This window comes from Ovis aries, chromosome 13, assembly GCF_016772045.2.
Source record: "Ovis aries strain OAR_USU_Benz2616 breed Rambouillet chromosome 13, ARS-UI_Ramb_v3.0, whole genome shotgun sequence".
In the NCBI taxonomy this organism is placed as follows: domain Eukaryota; kingdom Metazoa; phylum Chordata; class Mammalia; order Artiodactyla; family Bovidae; genus Ovis; species Ovis aries.
The window spans coordinates 15,415,051-15,434,599 of NC_056066.1; the positions used below are offsets into that span (position 1 = coordinate 15,415,051).

The window sequence follows — 19,549 nt, forward strand, 5'->3', positions numbered from 1 at the left end:
AACATGTTGACGGAACTGTTCGGCGATACTTAGAATGGGAATCTGAGGAATAAATTTCAGGAATAAATTTTCACTGGAAGATCCAGGAGAACTCAAGGAGAGGAAAGCTCAGTGTTTGTAGTTATTCCCATTTTGCCACGATAGTAAACAAGGTCCAACTGTTAAAACGACAGAGCAGCTTTGGCTCAAGAGATTGCTGCCATTCAGGTTCCCATATACATGCACACACGTGGCACCACACACACACATGTCCACTTACACATGCATACACACACATGTCCACTCACAATGCATGCACACGTGCACACACATTTCCATTCACACATGCATACACACATGTCCACTCACAATGTATGCACACGTGTCCACACGCATGTCCACTCACACATGCATACATGCGCGTTCACACACATATGTCCCCACACGTCCACTCACATGCATGCACACGGGCATGTCCACACACATATGTTACACACACATCCACGCACAGGGAAGGAAGTTAGCACTTTCAGTAGCATGAGGATGGTGTAGATTTTCTTTAAGCTAATACTTGTTATTGGAAAAAGTGACAGTGATGTTTCCTCCCTCTGCTTGTCAGAGTTTACCCCTCCATTGAGCCTAGGAAGTCAGGATTTCTTAAGTGGTTTCCTTTTTTCTTTTAATGTTCTTATAGGAAGAAATCATTTTTTAGCTTCCTCAGGAGCTGCATGTTTAGGTGGCTCTAGCATTCTCCCACCCCAGCAAAGCTCAAACCCTGAGACCTGTTGTGGTTAAAGACTGTAATTATAGGTTTACCAGGGAAACCAAGGACCAACTGGGACTTTATCCCTCGCTTTTGTTTGAAAGAACCAAAACTGGATTCTTCTGGATAAGAAGAAATACAACAGAAATTAGCTTTGTACTCATCAAGATATCAGCCATAGCTTCTTGAGGGTGGGAGTCCCAGAGATGAGGGTGGGAAGGGGTCGGGACAGTTCCCCTCCTGCCCTAAGTTTCCCTCCCTCCTCAGTCCCATTTCCGTCAGTCCTGTCTTCCCCTTCTGGTTCACGGGAATGCCTCATACTGTCGGGGCCCTCACACTGGAGCTCAGAAGCTCCCGTTGCCAAGAAGCCATCCTCTCTGGTATCTGATGCTTCTAGAAATGCTTGGATCCTTGGGCCAACCCAACCTTCGACTTAACTGTGCTTCACCAGCTCCTACTAGATGACCGGGAGTCCACTCACTCTGACAGGAGAAAAAAAGGTTTCTTAAATTAAAAAATCTTCATCTGCACAAAGTAACTGGGGTTCTCCATGGGCTCTGCCAGGAATCAGAGCCTGTGATGCCCATTGCTTCCTCGACAAGTCTCAACAGGGTCAAGGGCCCTGGACCACTGGTGACCTTCCTTCCGCACTGAGCCCCTCTCTGCTGGTGAAGCAGAAACTCATACATATGACTCTCCAGTAAGGCTGCCTGCCTCTGCACACCCCAAGGACTGTCCTTGTTCTACCCTAACTCTGCGCCTTGTCTGATTAATATGTGATGTCCCCAGCCCACTACCAGTCCATCCAGACCCTGCCAATACTTCTTAAAGTCCAGCTTCAATTCCACATCTAATGTCAAGCCTTTCTTAATCTCTGGAGCACAATTCATAGTTCACAGGGATTGTGGAATTGTGGTTTTCAGCCTAAATTCCTTGGAACCCTCTTTTCTCTGCATTGTCTTGGGAGCTGCGACTGGTATGGAGAGAGGGGCTAGTAGAAAGGGATTCTGAAGTCCATGAGCCTCCAAACCCAAGTGCTTCAGTTCTGTTCTGTTCTGTTCTGTTTAGTCGCTCAGTGGTGTCCGACTCTTTGCGACCCCGTGAACTGCAGCACGCCAGGCCTCCCTGTCCATCACCAACTCCCAGAGTCCACCCAACCCATGTCCATCGAGTTGGTGATGCCATCCAACCATCTCATCTCTGTCGTCCCCTTCTCCTGCCCTCAATCTTTCCCAGCATCAGGGTCTTTTCCAATGAGTCAGCTCTTTGCATCAGGTGGCCAAAGTACTGGAGTTTCAGCTTCAAATTCAGTCCTTCCAATGAAAACCGAGGACTGATCTCCTTTAGGTTGGACTGGTTGGATCTCCTTGCAGTCCAAGGGACTCTCAAGAGTCTTCTCCAACACCACGTTCAAAAGCATCAGTTCTTCGGTGCTCAGCTTTCTTTATAGTCCAACTCTCACATCCATACATGACCACTGGAAAAACCATGGCCTTGACTAGACAGACCTTTGTTGGCAAAGTAATGTCTCTGCTTTTGAATATGCTGTCTAGGTTGGTCATAACTTTCCTTCCAAGGAGTAAGTGTCTTTTAATTTCATGGTAGGCGAACCATATAACCAGGCTGCCTTCTCTCCATCACTTGAGAGAGAGAGGAAAGAAAAGAAAAAGAATGGAAACCTTCATTCCATGGATGATAAGACTAAGGTCCAGAGAGGTCTGCTTAGCCCCCAAGGTCACCCATCACCTTCTGGGCAGCGCTGGAGTGAGGACCAGGGTCCCCAGCTCACAGCACTGGCCTCCTCTCCTAGCCTCATCTGCCTTCTCCGGACTTGCCAGAAACACAGTGGAGGGAGCAGAACCCCAGGCTGGAGAGGGGACCGGATCCTGGTCCAGGTCAGGCTACCCACTTGTGGAAGGTCCCCTGGCTGGACCCTTCCCCCTGCTGGGCCTTGGGCGTCTCTTTAGAGTCACACAACATGTCTTTCAAGGCTGTTGCTTCCAGCCTGGGATTCTGTGACTGCAAGCTCTTAGCCCCTGAGTGCCACCCTGTCCAATGTAGCAGTCACATGCGGCTTTTAAATTAGTGAAAATTATGTCACAGGAAGAATTCACCTTCTCGCGCACAGTGGCCAGCTTTCAGAGTGCTCAGTGGCCTCAGGCAGCTTTAACTACTGGGGTGGACGTCACAGACCAGACTCCCCCTTCTTGCCGAGCTCTCCTGGATGGCGTTGCTTCAGAGGAAACCAGTCTTTCTCCATTACATCAACAGATCGTCCGTTCCAGCTCCTGGAAGACACAGACCATGGAGTCTGACTTCGGTACCTGAAGCAATTGGCCCTGGCAAGTCTCAAATACACTCTTGCCAGTTAGAGGATAATGAGATACTTACTGTCCAGGGAAAGAGTAAGAGAAACAGGAATGAAAGCCAATTAAATAGCAATGACAAGATTATAATACAGATAAAAAAGAATCCCTTAAGCTAGGACTTTCCGAAGTGCTGCTGTAGCTGGCCATTTTTTATTATTATTTTTATTATTATTATTCTAAGAAATGAAGTGAAACATGGAAAATAAGCAAGCCGTCTCCCTGAGGGCTTCTAGGATGATCTTGTGCACTCTCCTACAGAAGGCTGTGTTGAAATCCATAGTAGTCCTGCCTTTGAGACTAAGCATATGCTGTTATCCTGAGCTCAAGCACATTGGTTTAGGGGGAAAATCTCCCAGGTCATCAGGAATAAACCTTCCCTGATCTCTACCCACTGTCAGCTTCCAAGGTTAGACTTTGTGCGTTGTTGCCCTGACACCCAAATGCATTTCTGTACATCATGAATCCTACGTCCCAGACTTCCCTGCTGGTTTAGTGGTTAAGACTCTGAGCTTCCACTTCAAGGGGCACAGGTTCGATTCCTGGCCGGGGAACTAAGGCCTCCCATAAGATCCCACATGCTGTGTACAGCCACACACACACACACACGCACATGCACGCACCTCCAAAAGGACAGAATAGTATTGTTCCTTCCTTATGCTTTTGTTGTTGTTGATAGATTTCACCCTGAGACGGAGCCCACCCCCCACACGAGATTCTCAAATAACTGCAGCCACACTCACCTGACTGCAGTTGCCTTCATCTTTAATCATAATGTGCAGACCACGTGTGCTGCCCTGGGTGGGGCTGTGTAGCCAGTGCTATGGACAGAAGGCCATTGCCCAGCCCCCTGGAGAAATTCTCATCTCTTCTCTCCTGTTCTCGTCTGGACCCCCAAGGACGAAGCCGTTTGAAATGAGGGAAGGAGAATGTTTTCTTCCGTCAGTGCTTTGTTAAAAGCTTTGGTGACCACTTTTTCACTCAGTTTCTGTTGTTTTTCCTCTCCTGACCGTTCTCTTTCCCTGTCACTCAAGTTAGAAGAACATCTATCCCCCACCCGCAACCACAAAACAAAATTTGTATCCCTAAATACCTCTGTGCAAGGGTATCACTTGGCGGTTACCCAGAACTTTACCATTTTAGTGAACATATTACTGTTTGCTTAAAAATGGGAGGGAAAGGACTTAAAAACAGTGTCCCTTGGAGATGTTTTATTAGTGTACAAACTCCTGGCGTTGGAATAGGAGCTGAGACGCTGAGGAAGGGCCGGGTGGGAGGGCAGAGGTGGCCTGTTCGTGGCCTGGGCGTCTGAAGATTTAGCCTCGGGGCCCGGTCGGAGGTGGTGATGAAGCGTTGCCTGCAAGGAGTAAGATGAAATGGCCTTGGCTCATTCATTATTTCTATCTCCTAGCCGTGGAAGACAGAAAATTGTTCATAGGAATGGTTTCGAAGAAATGTAACGAGAATGATATCCGGGTGATGTTTTCTCCGTTTGGCCAGATAGAAGAATGCCGGATCCTCCGGGGGCCCGACGGGCTGAGCCGAGGTGAGTGTGCCGTCTGCAGCGTCTCTGCCCTTCTGCGCTAATTGGAGCCCCGCGTCCCAGCCGAGGTAGACGCAGCCCCGTGCACGGCCGGAGGTCGCCCCAAGACACGCCCCACGGGACGAACTTAGCCAGCCCGAACTTTTCACCGTGGCGCGGATGATCACCTCTTATTTCTTGAGTCGAGAAGGTCCTGGTGCCAGCATATTAGCTCAGGTTATCACTGTCAGTCAGGAGGCCTTCAGGCTGCCCTGTCATTACACGTCGCTTTTCAGTCTCAGATTAGAGGAGATTGGGGACGGGTGGGGGAGAGACTTGGCGGGCGAGAGGGAATGTGTGCCGCTTGCATCTTAGTTTTCTGACTTTCTGCCTGTTCCTGGAAGAGGTGTTGAGGGTGTGGGCATCTTAACAGAGAAATAAACCAAGGAAAAAAATTGCCCTGCATAGCATAGAGCAGATACAGACTCACAGTAACCCAGCCTGTCTCAGGGTGTTAGGGTTTTACAGCAAGGAGCAAACCTTCTGGAGTCCTAAACATAGAGAGTCCATTAAGTGACAGAGAAATGACTTCATCCAGGAGATTGCAGGTTCTTCTTTATCACCAGGATAGAGGCAAAGGCTGGGCTTTCCAGCACTGATGAAAACCAGCATTTTCGCCAACAACGATAAAAGGTGGTTGGAGGTGACTGTTCTGTTTCCACACTTATCTCCCCCTTTGACAAGGCCATACACTTCCTTCCTTAAACCACTCATAAGGCTTGTCACCGGGTCCCCAGTCATCTGACTAAGTTACCTGAGTCAGCTCAGCGAGGCCCAGGGGAAGCCATACATGTAAAACACATTTGTCCATTCTCATAAGAAAGGTGTTTTGGCAACACAGAGAGGATTTCATTCAATTAGTGAAGTTTCCGAGGCAGGTTCCACAGGGATAATTAGAAACGTCTCTCGGGTCCCCATCTCTGGTTTCTAGGACTGCACTGCCTGCCTCTGTCCTGAGCCCTGCGTCGAAAGAAAAGTTTGGGCCTTAAGTGTCAAGGCACTGGTGTTCACCCATCTCCCTAGTCTTACCTAAACTCTCCACCCTGGGAAGAAGAACATGTGTTCTTTTGACTTTTAGACATAAGACACGATGTCAGCTGCTCGAAGGCACAGGGAACAAAAGCTTTCCACCTGCCTCCACCCCCAGAGCCCCAAACAAAGGGAGTGCTGAGGAAGACTATGGGCGGAGGAGGAACAACTCCAATCTTGTGATCCCTACATTTCCTTCTGAAGGTGGCTTTAAAAAGGAGACAGACAGGAGGAGGCGGCGGCCTGGAAAAGACGCTTAACACTCCCTGAAAAGATGGGAGTGTAAAAGCTGAGCAAGACACCATGTCAAGTGGGGTCCCTGTGAGCAGACCCGGTGCCTTGAGCTAATCTGTCACTTAGCGCCTGTGCCTCCACCAGCATCACCCCGGCTGGCTCCTTGTGCTGGGGGCCTGGACAGCCTCGCAAGCAGAAGGCTGCTGGGGTTTGCATCCTGGATCACCCTGCAGCACCCCAGCAGCCCCCACGCCAGGAGAGCTGATCATCACATCGGGTCATCCAGGCCTGCTGCAGCCGAGAGAGGCAGATAGGCACAACAGTCTGGGAGAGCAAATGCCTGGGGGAAATACAGCGTGGCTGAATTAAACAGGCAAGAAAGACGAGAGTATTTTTGTGAACCCTCGTCTGCTGCCGGTTTACTCGTAAGCACCACCATTCTCCCGCATTACAGTCCTCAGTCGCCTTTCCGTGTTTCCTTTGCATTTTGCACTTGCTCAGGTGTGCTGTGTGGACAAGGAACAGACAGCCATAGTGAGCTGTATAGTGCCTTGGAGGTCGGTGACCCTGGGGTCCAGACCTAGAGCTTCTCCAGAGAAACTCCTGGGGCGCTGTCCACTCCTTTCCCTGTCTCTGTCCTCAGTTTCCCCCATGATGATGGCAGCAGTCAAAATATGTGCCCTTCTCGAATAGGGCGTGGTTAGCGTCCACACTTTTATTATCTTCTTTTTTTTTTTTTTTTGGCCACACTGCAGCTTGCAGTGTGATTAGTTCCCCAATCAGAAATCGAACCCGGTCCCTTGGCAGTGAAAGCGCGGGGTCCCAACCCCGGGACCGCCAGGGAATGCTTCTGTGTGTTTGTAGAAGCAGACCATTCATAGGGTGACCTGGAGGCCTTGACTATGAAGTAGGCACGCTGGACTTCCGTTCTCCCTCTACTGATTTACGAACTGAGTCTCTGACTCAGTTTCTCCACCTCTCCGCAGGGGGCAGAGATGGGAACAGCACTGGTGTCTAGAGATCCCAAGCATATGGTAGATAAGTTTTGCAGTTGAGATTTTAAAGCAGCCAAAACTTTCACAGAAAACAGCATCAAGACACCGTACTTGAGAGAAATTGGCCAGTTCAACCTGCCGTTCGGCTGATGAACCAGCACTTGGCACCAGAAGCAGCCTATTTCTGAAACAAGTTAACATTTTCTTCAATATTTTATGCAAATACCAGTTTAATGTAAAGAGTAGAATCCTCTTTCTTGCCCCCCACTTTTTTTCCAACAGAAAAGTAATTTCTGAATTTCTAGCAAACTGATGAGAATCCCCTATGGCAAAAAGAAAATACTCATTTATAGTCATTTGTTCTGAAATATAAAGACAGACAGTGGTGCATTTTTCAATTAGCAGTACCCAGGGTCTCCTGGGTACTGGGGACTGCTCCTGAATCAGTGTATTTGTTGAAAGAACAATTCTCTTTCATGCTACTGTTTTGCTTTCATTAAAAAATTGCAGTTTTCAATCAAATATTAATAAGTATCTCCATCAGCGGCACTCCCGCGCAGGGACACTCAGCATTTCCGGTCTCCATGCCTGTTGCTGGCTCAGCTGTTTACAGAATAAATAAAAATGAAGTGAAATGAGAGATTGGCTGCTCTGAAAAGCACGTTTTAATACTAAACCAGAGTATAAACTAGTCAGTAGGAAAGGATTTAAATCAAACCACGTGATTATGATAGGGGAGAGACGCCCTTGAGCTGAGCACATTTCCAGTTAGTAGCCCTGGGTCTCCAACAGGCGTCTGATGTCTTTCCTTCTCTACTGCCATGTCAGTAGTTGACATTCCTACCTGGCAGGTGTTACGCTGCGGTTCCTCCAGGCTTGTTGATTGAGTACCCTTGCCCCAAGTGAGAGTAGTTGCCAGAGCTCACATTTATCAAGCCTTACTATACTTTCAGTTAGAATCACTATTTAAAAAAGAAAAAAATCATGACCTCCATATAGGCAGGAAAGATTGTTTTAAAGGCCCCATAGTTATTCACCAGCACCCAGATCTGTGCCGTGTTTTGAGACAGGACCTCCTATCCTGCCCTCTCCCCCAGGGAAACTGTCATGTCTACACGTGGACAGCACCTGCCAGGCCTGTTGAAACGACCCAACAGACATCTGGACTCTGCTCACCTTACACCGTGTGCCCCCATCTAAACATGCATCTTCTCCTTTGGGGCAGTAACCCATTCTGCCATTTTGGAAAACCTACTTTGGAATGCTTTTCAGCCCCTCATGAGATTCAGATCTTTCTGCAGTGGCAGATGTGCCTCTCAGGGCCCCCACGTGAGCCTCCACTGAGAAGCAGGCCAGATTGCACGAGCCCACCCATGGCAGGCAAAACAAGACGTCTGCTGTTAGAAGCACAGCCCCAGACTGCCACACCAACACATCTGCTGGACAGTGTAACCTGAGCGTGTCCATTTCCTAAAATATGAATGTTCTCACCCGCAATCCCACGGTCAGATTGAATGACCTGGGTACGATCTGCCGGGTTTGCTACACCGTGGCAACGGAGTATCTGTAACTCAGAGACAGTGAAGCGGTTGATTTCATTCTTCTTTCCCATGAACTGCAGTCAGATCTTCACTGCCATTTAGGGTAACTTTCTGCTTGTTTAAGAATATTCCAGCTGTGTTTATGATGTTCCAACATTCTCCTGCCAAAACCCTTGACACAGGAATTGGCGATATTTTCAGGGATGTTGGTGAGCACAGTCTGGATGTAGCCAGTATGTCCTCATTTGTTTTCAGTATATCTGATCTGAAATATGGGAGTGGGCTTTTGACTTTTAAAACATACACAGGGAGAGGACTCAGTTTTGACCGTGACATTTTAGTCATGTCCACGTGGTGCCCAAATGTTCAGATATGTGGGAACCTGTGCCAGAGGCCTCCTGAGTTATTAGCTGCATCTTGTCATCCTGCCCAGGTAGCTCAGTGGTAAAGAATCCACCTACCAATGCAGGAGACACAAGAGATGTGGGTTCGATCCCTGGGTCAGGAAGATCTGCTGGAGTAGGAAACAGCAACCCACTCCAGTATTCTTGCCTGGAGAATTCCATGGACAGAGGAGCCTGGCGGGTGCAGTCCACGGGTCACAGAGAGTCAGACGTGATTGAGCACGCATGTCGTCCTGTTCTGGATACTCTTCCAGGCTCATCTCAGGGGTGAGATTTTGCCAACTCTGACATCCCAGCCTTCCCTCAACCTCGGGAGCCATGAATGAACGATCTCTCCATGCCAGTTTTAAATAAACAAACCTGACCTTGGGGTTGTGCATCATAGTATTAACTCTGATGCTCCAGTGTCTTACTTATGGAGTAGTTTAAATCCTGCTCAGAAGATACAGAGAAGAAAACTGGCTGCGCTAAGATCTTCCTACAGCTGAAGAGGTTTTCCGTAAGCTGACATCTTCTCATGCCACACAAGTTATCTTAAATTATGCTTCCTTCAGTTGAAGTAAAGTGGCTGTTGCTGCTCTTTCAAAGAAGCAGCAGAGAACAAGAGGCCTTGGCATCATTTTATGTGCTTTTAAAAGTGCTAGTGCCTCTGCTTTTTTCCTTTCTGTCTGTCTTCTCTCTCGCTATCTTTTTGGTCCACAGCAAGAATTCATCTAGTTCTCTCAAAATTCCCTTGCACTCTAGAGAAAACGTAGAACACCTGAGTTAAGACATCCTTTCAATCGAAATGACAAGTGTAGTAGACGGAGACCAAAAGCCGCTCAGCGACAGGGCTCTGCGCTCCCCTTAGATCCTGTCTGTAGGAGGAAATCACTCTGAGAACCCTTTCCCCAGTCAATCATTCATCTACTCCAACGGCAGGAAGACAGCATCACCGTCAAAAGAGAAATTCAACTCCTTTCTTTTCTATTAGCAATCTCTGACACTCTGAAAGTGGAGACAATAAATAGTGGCAAGCTAAATTACAGGTTGGATACATTTACAGATGGAATTTTTGCTTTTTTTTTTTTTTTTGCTATTATGTATTTGGAACCTTTAAGATATATAGGCTGTCTTCCCCACCCTACCACCACCACCAAAAGTGGCTTCATTATCTTGGTACCGGTACTTTTTTCCCCAAAATCTAAGTTCTCCCGCATTTTGCCAGCATGTGCGACAGCCTAGAACAGTTGAGGGCTGACCGTGTAAGATCAGAGCACTTGTCCTGTTGAGACCCAGTGGACTCCACTGTACCCAGAAGCTCACTTGTAGAAAGAGAAGGGGGACAGCGGAGCGGACCTAAGACATTTCTGTCCAGTGGAAAGTCATCCGATTGGCTTGTGGAAGAAGGTGCCAGTCCATTTTGACCATAGGCACTCGAGTGTTAGTGAAAAGCCACAGATTTGAGGGCTCACTCCAAAGCCAGTGTTTTCAGTGGTGCTTAAAACAAAATGAACCTAGTCGTAGGACTACCCACACCCTCCTGTTTTAGAGACGTTGCAAAGGTTAACAAGCTACCAGCCCGTGGAACATCTGGTTCTGAAGTTGCTTGACTTTATCCAGAGCAGCAAACAGACACGTGCTCCCCTTTTATAAATGACACAGTCGTTTTTCTCCCTTAAGTAACTGAACACAGCACAGAGCGTGGAACTTGACAGAGTCCCTAGGAGACAGGTTTTCTCTCCCTGCACTGCTGCCGACAGAATTAAAAGGTTAAAGAAGTCATCAGACTTGTCAGATCATTTTTTGGGAGGGGATGAGGACTGTATAATTAGAAGCATCAGTCAAGCTTTTAATTGCAGGTTTCATAGAGCAAAGGGCAGTGAATGGTTCGAGTTTATAGAGAGATCACTTCATTGTTCTCTTGCTAGACTTTTCTTTCGAGACCTGTTAATTGCTAGATCTTTCTCCTGAAGTTAACAAAAGTTCTGCTTGCTCTGAAACTGTAGTAAATGCATATACTGTGCCTTATTGATTTTTGTTGACATTTTACATGTTTTCTTATGCATTCTGAACCTCCGTTTGGACACTCAGTTTGGCACATGCCCCCGAACAATAAGAGCAAAGCGAATGAAACAGAGTTAGCCCACGGTTTCAGATCTGCCTCCATGAGATGATTTCCTGTGCCTCTCCTGCAGTCTCCAGATAAGAAATAAGAAAGAAGAGTCTCCCGGTCTTATTTCCCCTGCTAATAGTGTCAGTGATAATCACAGTCTTCAAGAGATATTACTTTGAAACGGATGGTAAATTTGGGACTCTCTCATCTTGGAGCTGAGTACATTTCAGTATGGAGCCAGCAGAGGTCCCGCTGTAGGTCTCTCACGGCATTACACACATCATCTCATCTAGATGCCTTAGAGGAGGCCGCCCAGCTGCTTCTGTTGATGACAGAAACCCCAGCCAGTATAGATATAGGCACCATGCTCAAACAGCTTCACCAGCTGCTGTAACGTCGGGAGAACTAAGAAATAGCTTGGCATTCTTAGTGAGCTAGACTGCAGGCTTCATTAGGACAGCTTAACGTAGAGGTGAATGAGATGAACCTCCCATGTACTGAGAGTTTTTGTGTATTAAAACTTACAGCATGATGCAAAAAAAAAAAAAAATGCATTGACTTTTTTTCATGACTGGATGTTGTTGTGCTTTGGGGGTGTGGGCAGGCATTGCTTTCTCTTATTGCTGTTGATGAAAAAGTGCTAATACAGTATTGACTTGATAATCTCACCAGGTACCCATGCAGAGCAAACAGAGAAAACGTATTTGATGGTCCCCACAGGGACTCCCATGCACGAACCACGTGCTGGTTGTCTAGATGTAGAGTTTTCTGCTTGGCTTCTTGGCCACAGAGGCGCCCATCTCGTGTGATGGGCGCCAGAATTCCACTTCTGTGCACTCCGAGATGACAGGCTTTGGCCCCTCAGTGTTTAGATCTGCTTCATTTGCAAATCTTTTTAAGTAGCAATAATAATAATGTTTTGAGGCAATTGAGTGGAACACTAAATTATTCTCTGATACCTAAGTTCAAACTGTGCAAGGCTAAAGAAGCTGAAAATCAATGCACTTTTAAAGTCATTAGAGATCATAAGTGAAATAGTCTGCATTGCTTTAGCTAAGCTTTTAGTGTGCCGTGGTATTATTATAAAATCAGCCTGAATCTGCATTAATTTCACAGTCTTTTTCTCTGAGAAGCCCAAGGGTGCATGATAAATAAAATGTAAATTTTAGAAGGCAGTGTTTTTATTAGTGGAAAGGGCAGTGAGCCATGTAGTTGGAGCGGTGACCTGCATGGCAGCTGACACTGCTACAAGGAGTCCTATGGATGCTAGTTATTTTACAGCCGGAAAAAGAAATAGCCATGGAGGGTTCACTGGGCCTCAGGGGAGACATTCAGAGAAATGTGCTTTGTCTTGAGGTACAGTCTCTGATAGAAACCGCAAGTTGCAACTTTCAGAAGTCATGAAGATTTGATACAAATAACAAATCCAATGCAAATGTTTACATTTTACTTTATATGCACTGTTGAATATTCCCAGAGTAATGGCGCATTTGTTAATAGGGGGTTTGTTTTTGTTCATCATTAACAGTTACTAAGTAGTTTGTATAGGATTTGGGTACATTTATTTGCATTTAAGTAACATGAATGTGTATTTATACATATATCTAATTTTTAAACCACCCAGAAAAGATGAAGTATATTTATTTGCTGACATTTCAAGCTATTGGAATCTCTTTGCTAATTTGCCCCGGGTGTGAGGATTTTATTATTGGCTGCTTAAAAATCAAGACTCCCGTTTGAAATATAGAACCAGAATGGGTGGATGCCCTCAGTCATGATAGCCAGCCAAGGAGAAAATGTAAAATTGCAACTCTTTATTTTAGAAAATGCAAACTAGGTCTTGCACATTTCAAACCTGTGGCTAAAAAAAACTTAAAAAAAAAAAAAAAAAAAAAGAATGAGTGCCCAGCCTCCTTTCCCTGGACTGCATTCTAAAAATAAATAAACTAATCCATCAGTAAATCTCTCTGCTTTGGTCAGATTAGCAAGTCAGCACTGCAAGTAAAAAAGCAACATGAGATGAAACCCAGAGAGAGAAGTTGTTGATTTCATGTACTACTGAGAACAGTGTCGTCCTGTGGCGGTTCTCGTAGACTGTGTTGGTTTAACAAGCGTCCAAACCTTTTGTCTTGTTGTTTTTGTCTTTCCTGCTCCCTGCCCCCTTGTTTCCCACAGGCTGTGCGTTTGTCACATTTTCTACAAGGGCAATGGCACAGAATGCAATCAAAGCCATGCACCAGTCCCAGACCATGGAGGTACTGTATCATCTGCCCTTCCTTCGTTTCCTGTGCAAATGGTGGGGAGTGGGACGCGAGCCTCTCCTGTGTGGACTGTTCCCATGGCAATCACAGATGCAAACTTTCACCTCCTCCCCCTCCGTTTGTCCATGCTCCTCCTCCCTGAATCTCTCTCCCCCCGCCCCACTTCCTTCTCCCTCCCGCTCTCTCTCTCCTCTGAATTTTTCCCCTAATGGCTGGAGATGCACCTAGTAAAGCCTTCCACTTGCTCTGCCTTCTTTGCTGAGCCTTTTGTTGGTGGTGGCCCAGGTCCTGCCGTGTAAAGTGCATGATGCCATTTAACCCGGGCATCCTCTTGCCCCTCAAGGAACAAGTACATTCGCCAGCCCCCAGGGTGGGATGGGTTGAACGCTGACAGCCCCTATTCCAAACTGCAGCGGGCCCCGTGCTCAGTCACAGCGTTCTTTGATTTCTTTTTTGTCTTCTTTTTAAATATGAGGTCAAGTGACCTTTAATCAAGACAAACAGAATTATTTTTGCACCAGCGGTGTAGGAGAAAGTTAAGACTTCTCCTACAAGATGGAACCAGTGCAAATGTTCATGTATGAGAGCACCCCACCCCCCCCCCCGAAAATTAGATTTGCCCCCTTGCTAAAATAAAAATAAAAACAGTAACCAAGAAACTTGAAGGCTCCAGTGTGATCTCCTAATGAGAGACACAGTGGCTATGGGGGAAGAGAAATATGCTGGCATGGGCCCACAAATGTAGACGACGGCCCTGTCCTTTGAGTCTGTGATTCGGGTCATGGCCTTTCAGGATTTTGCACAAAAGCATTCCAAGAGTGATATGCAGTTCCTTACTCTGTATTGTCTGATAGAATCCTTTGGGAGTGCATGTTCTGCTGTATCATGTAAACTGTATCTTTGTGTATGGGTGATCTTTTCTGGAGGTGGCTTTGTACTATTACCTCAAGTTATGTTTTTCATCTTTTGAAAGAAAAAAAGAATTTTTTTTTTCAGTTTTATTTAATGTGCCAAAAGTTCTCTATTGTTTGAGCTTCTTTTTTGCCTCCACTTTTGCGGGGGGTTTTGATTTTTTTGTTGTTCGGTTTTTTGTTTTTGGTTTTTTTTTGGCCATGCTGCATCTCCCGAAGCATGCCGGGAGCTCAGTGATCTTTCTGGGTCTTGTTCTGTGGGCAAACTTTTTCTAGGGAGCAGAGGGGTGGGTGGAAGTGTGGGGGACGAGAGTGTGCATGGCATTGTCATTCAGTGTTTACTGTACTTTTCTGAGTTTTGATAGCATTGCAAAGCCTATTGTCTTTTTCAAACTTCCTTTTGACTTCAGTATTCCTAACATACCTTATATAATCACTGTGTTTTCCTTTCAGTGCAATGCATTTTTAAGGCACTCACACCCCCCTACGTGAAGGCAAGCTCAGGTGAAAGTCGGCCACAATAAGAGAGAATTAGCGGGATTTGAAATACCTAGGAATCCAGTCTCGAACAACAAGCAGTTACACATGTGATCGTGTGTTTGACCCCTCCCACCCTCGTCCCCGCCCCTTTCTTTTACCTTGGGCAGCTCCACTGTGGTGGATCAGCCTGGTTTCCAGCTGCAGATCAGCCTGGAAATGAAAACAAAAGGACTGTTAAGAAAAAGAAAGTCTTGATATACATGTGTGTTTCACTCTTAAATATTTTTTATTTCCTGTGGTGGAGTGATCCATTCCCAATTGGTCTCACCTTAGATTATTTTTTTCACCCCAGCTATTTCAGCCCTGTTGGAAACATTGCCACCCCAGTACCCTCACCCAGGGCCCCCCACCCGAATGGGAGGACCATGTTCTGTACGTCCCTACAGACGGAGAACACGAGATACGAACCCAAACCAAGAAAATAACAGGCTCTCAGAAGGAAAAGAATTTGCTATAGAGAACGGGGCATATTTATTCTTCAGAAGTCGTTGACCCTTTGTTAATATCGCTCGTATCAGAAATCAGATCTGATGCACTTGTTTTTAAATATGGACATCCATGCTTAATCAGAGGGGCCCTTAGACACTTAAATTTCTTGTTTAATTCAAAAATATTGACATTTAAATAGAAGATTATCTATTATGCAGTCTCATTAGAGTTGTATAACTGAAGTTTGTTTTCTTTTTTTTAATTAATCACATTATTTTTAGGACTCTGGCTCACATCTTCAACCAAGATGTATGATCTAAGAGATACAAATTCAAAATGATGTGACTGTTAAAGTTTAAATGAACACATTCTTTAAAGAAAAAGAAGTCATTAGTTTTATATGGTATCTTGATTTTTCCCACCTTCCTCCAATCTCTGCCCACCCTGTTTTTCCCTTTCATAGTTTATACAAGTCATTTTTTGAGCTATAATCATTGGCCTGATTTTCTGCTTTTACATCATTTTCTGGTATTTAAGGAGGAAAAAAAAGGTCAACCATAAGAGAACTGTTAGGAGGAGATGCTATAATTTGTTACGGAATGAATTTGATAGAATAACAACCCTTTCCATGCAAAACCCTTGCTCTCTGTAATTTCCATCTTCAGAGTGGTTTTGCTCTGTTTAAAATGATGAAGCACTAAAATACAGAGCGGACAAAGAAAACTGAAGTATAGATTTTTTTTTAATGGTGGAAATGTTACTTTTATTTAGTTTATTGACTCTTAACATCCTGGGTTGTGACTGTGACCCCCCAGAGCTGAAGATCAAGCCACTGGAGGTTCTGCAGCCAGTCACCTCAGTTTTCCCACATTTTGGGGGTTAATAACAGGAATGATTGCCTCATCTACACATAGCTCCATCCCCAGGAACTACCCAAGGTGACAAGAAAAAAAATGCAACTTTGTTTTCTAAGACAGAGAAAAATTAACCCAAAGGGAAGGGGGAAGCTCATTTAAATAGGAATATTAAATTTCTGACAGAAGAGAGAGGTCTGTTATCATGCTGAGTTTCAATAAAAGTTTGTTGTTTTCTTTTTAATCACTTGGGTAGAATTAACTTCTTTTTTCTCAGCAAAATTTCACAGCTTTAATTGTGATGGAATGTGTAGTAAGCTGTATGGAGAGGGAAACCAATTGGTTTCCACTGAGTGTTTCCAAGTGGCGAATGTTGAAAAGTGCTTTTAAAAGGAAGTCCTCCTGCCTGGGGTGTTAGGCCCTTACTTTCCCTAAGGACCGCCTCCATCTCAAAGATGCTGGTCCTGTTATATAACCTATGGCCATTTCTCACTCACTACCCCTGATCCTGCCTTTTAAAGGAAATGAACATGGAAAGAAGCTCCTAGAACAGCAAGATTGATTAGGAAAAGAAGCCAAGTAGAAATCTCCACCTTCCATTTGAAATCTCCACCTCCCTGGACTCGAACACGATCCTGATATGTCATTTGTGATTTGCAGTAGCCTAGGATTAGTGATAGGTTAGATGTGGTAGAGGAGGGAGAGACCTTTCTAAAAACATGGGGACCGGGACATCGGTTCATGCCTGCGTTCCCTGAATATCTCCTTCCTTCATCCATGTTCCTAAAAACGAAACCCACTGCTCCCAATTATATTGCTGGGTTGATGTAATTCCCACCATTCCAAAGTTAAAAAATGCTTAACTGAGCATTGGAAAGAGTTTAAAAAAAAAAAAAAAAAGACGTGAAAGACAGGCACTCTCACTCCCGTTACGTCTCCCCCTCTTTGTGCCCTGGTTACACATAGCAACAGACAGACACACCACGACAAGTCCATCTTTCAGACAAATGAACTGTGAAGCTTAATTAAGGGCCAGTGATCAGGTCTCTTGTCCCTGAGGAGGTCCTGGGGATGGTGGAAGGAAGACCCCTGAAGAGAGAAGGCGAGGCAGTGTAATAAGCAGATCACAAGAGCAAAATGGCTTTTTCAAGCACCAGAGCCCCAAAGACACCAGTGAGAGACCCTGGAATAATACTCTGTTGACGGTGCTATTCAGAGAAGACGAAGGACCGTCCCCTCTGCTGCAGTCATTCAGAAAGCTAGGCCCCACGCTGACTGAATGTCCCGAGCCCAGTGGACCAGGCTGTAACCCCCTCTTCACTTTCCGCTGTGTCTGACCACAGGGCTGCTCTTCACCGATCGTGGTGAAGTTCGCGGACACCCAGAAGGACAAGGAGCAAAGGCGCCTCCAGCAGCAGCTGGCGCAGCAGATGCAGCAGCTCAACACTGCCACCTGGGGGAACCTGACGGGTCTGGGCGGCCTCACCCCGCAGTACCTGGCGGTAAGTTCCTGCGGGTGGGGGACGTGGGGTCCCCAGGGAGAGAGAGAGCCCCGCCCTGGAACTCTTCCAGACTCCTTGTTCCCTCAGTACACCAAAAGCTCAGCCTCAGGACGCTGTGAATGCCAGGAAATTCTGGGCCTCAGTGCAGTTTTTCCAGGTGAAATTGATGAACATAAGGATGGACCCTTCTGTCTAGCTAGATGGAGGCTAAGCTGGGCTCCACAAGGCTGGGTGTTAACCAGTGTTCCAGCATCAACTTCTGCATTAGGAGGGGTGCAGCACGCTCCCCACACTGTGATTTAAGGTCCCCAGGCAGCCATGGTATGCCCGCTGTCTATGCCCGGGACAGGGCGTTCCTCGGCAGGACCTAGGAGGGAGGCCTCGTGGAACCGTCCTTCATTGGGTCTTCCCAGAGGAGGGATGTTGATTCAGTTCAAATATTTCTTTATCTGTTGGAAACCCGAAACTCAGATCCTATTTCAGGACCAATAGACCCTGTTCTTTCAGCCATCCCTTACAGTTCACTGTTTCTAAACTTTCACCTCCTTTTTTGTTTTTTTGTCCCTTTGTGCTGCCCATTTCACTTTGCCGCTGTCTTTATTAAAATGCCAGAGTCAAAACCTAGGACCGTTCCCCTGGTAAGATCTAAACAGCGTGAGGAGCGAGCCCTAGTGTGAACTTCAAAGCATCTGCATGTCACTTAAAAGTGGTGGAAGGCTCTTCATACTCCTCTAAGATTCTGCTTACTTTTTCTTGAACCATTGCCGAACTATGCTTCGCTGCCCCACTTTTCTGCAGGGCTACACCTTAATTAATGTAATTTTATATTTTGCATTTGGGCCTTTGATGCTAGCCGCTGTCCATGTATGTGTATCCTAATTCTGTCCTGACCTTTGAACTGTTGCCCTCAGGATAGTATGACCCGGGAGCTGTACTTGGTAGTAGAACCGATACTGTTCTGCAAAACAGCCCTCCCTGTAACCTTGAAAGGTGATCCCCTTGCTGCAGGTGAGGGAAAGAAGCGGCTTAAAGAGGTTTTGTTACTTCACCCAAGGTTGTGGCGCTGGTGGTCAGGCAGGATTTCAACGCTCCGTGTGCTCTCTCCATCCAGCCTGGCTGCTTCTCCAAGGAGATGTGACTCCTATTCCCCTTTTGTTTTAATATTTACTGGTGTGGCCGTGTCGGATCTTGGTCGAGGTTTGTGGGATCTTCTTTGTTAGCACGCAGTATTTTTCATCGCAGCACACAGGCTCTCCAGTTGCGGTATGCAGGCTTGGTTGCTCCATGCAGGTGGGATCGTAGTTTCCACATCAGACATCACACCTGCATCTGCTGCATTGCAAGGCGGACCCTCCACCACTGACCACCAGGGAAGCCCCTTCAGTCCTCCTTTCCCACCCTCAGGCCTGTCGGGGTCTGACGAGCAGTAACGGCTCATGACACGGCTGCGTGTCTTGCGGGAGAAGCATGCCTCTCCTGCCTTCCCCTGAGTCACTGACAGAAGCAGTAACCGAGTCTGCTGTCACCTTCTAGCCATTTTTCCATCTTATCCACAAGGACCCCGTGTGAAATTTCCTCATATCTTGCTGAAGTAAAATTACTGAAATAAAATATAAAATAAGTTATCTATAATTTATATAGTTATATATTTGTATATCAATCATATATTTATGTTTTATATAATATATTAAATATGAAACAAAATATTAAAAAGTTTTATTGCTAAAATACAAAATAAAAACAAGGATTTCTATCCTAGGTTGGTGGCAAGCTCACCTTTTCAGAGTTTATAAGAATCCAGCTTCGTGTTCCACTGTTTCCAGGAACCAGGACCCCTGTGCCTGTCCCAGTCTTCTGGCCCCACTCCCCAGCACCTGTTTCTTTGTGTGGAGGGTAGATTCTGACTCTGGCTCACCAGAGTGTGGTTGTCAGTGGAAAGAATCCTCGGGTTAATGACCCTCCAGGTATTGCAACTTCCTCCAGTGGAAATTATTAATCCCTCAAAGTATCTTCAAAGCTAATTTGACTAAACTTCGGTTTTTAAAAAATTGTGCAGAGCTCCAT

The 19,549-nt window shown here is 46.0% G+C and overlaps 1 protein-coding gene across 36 annotated transcripts in view; it reads left to right on the plus strand.

Moving 5' to 3' along the window:
• CELF2 (CUGBP Elav-like family member 2) overlaps positions 1–19,549 on the plus strand; it is a 555,810-nt gene that overhangs the window by 488,830 nt on the left and 47,431 nt on the right. For all 36 annotated transcript variants that reach the window (XM_042230301.2, XM_060397192.1, XM_060397193.1 and 33 more), the window contains 3 exons: positions 4,520–4,654; positions 13,164–13,243; positions 17,327–17,485. In XM_042230301.2, coding sequence (XP_042086235.1) covers positions 4,520–4,654; positions 13,164–13,243; positions 17,327–17,485 — 374 coding nt within the window. The remainder of the gene's footprint in view (positions 1–4,519; positions 4,655–13,163; positions 13,244–17,326; positions 17,486–19,549) is intronic.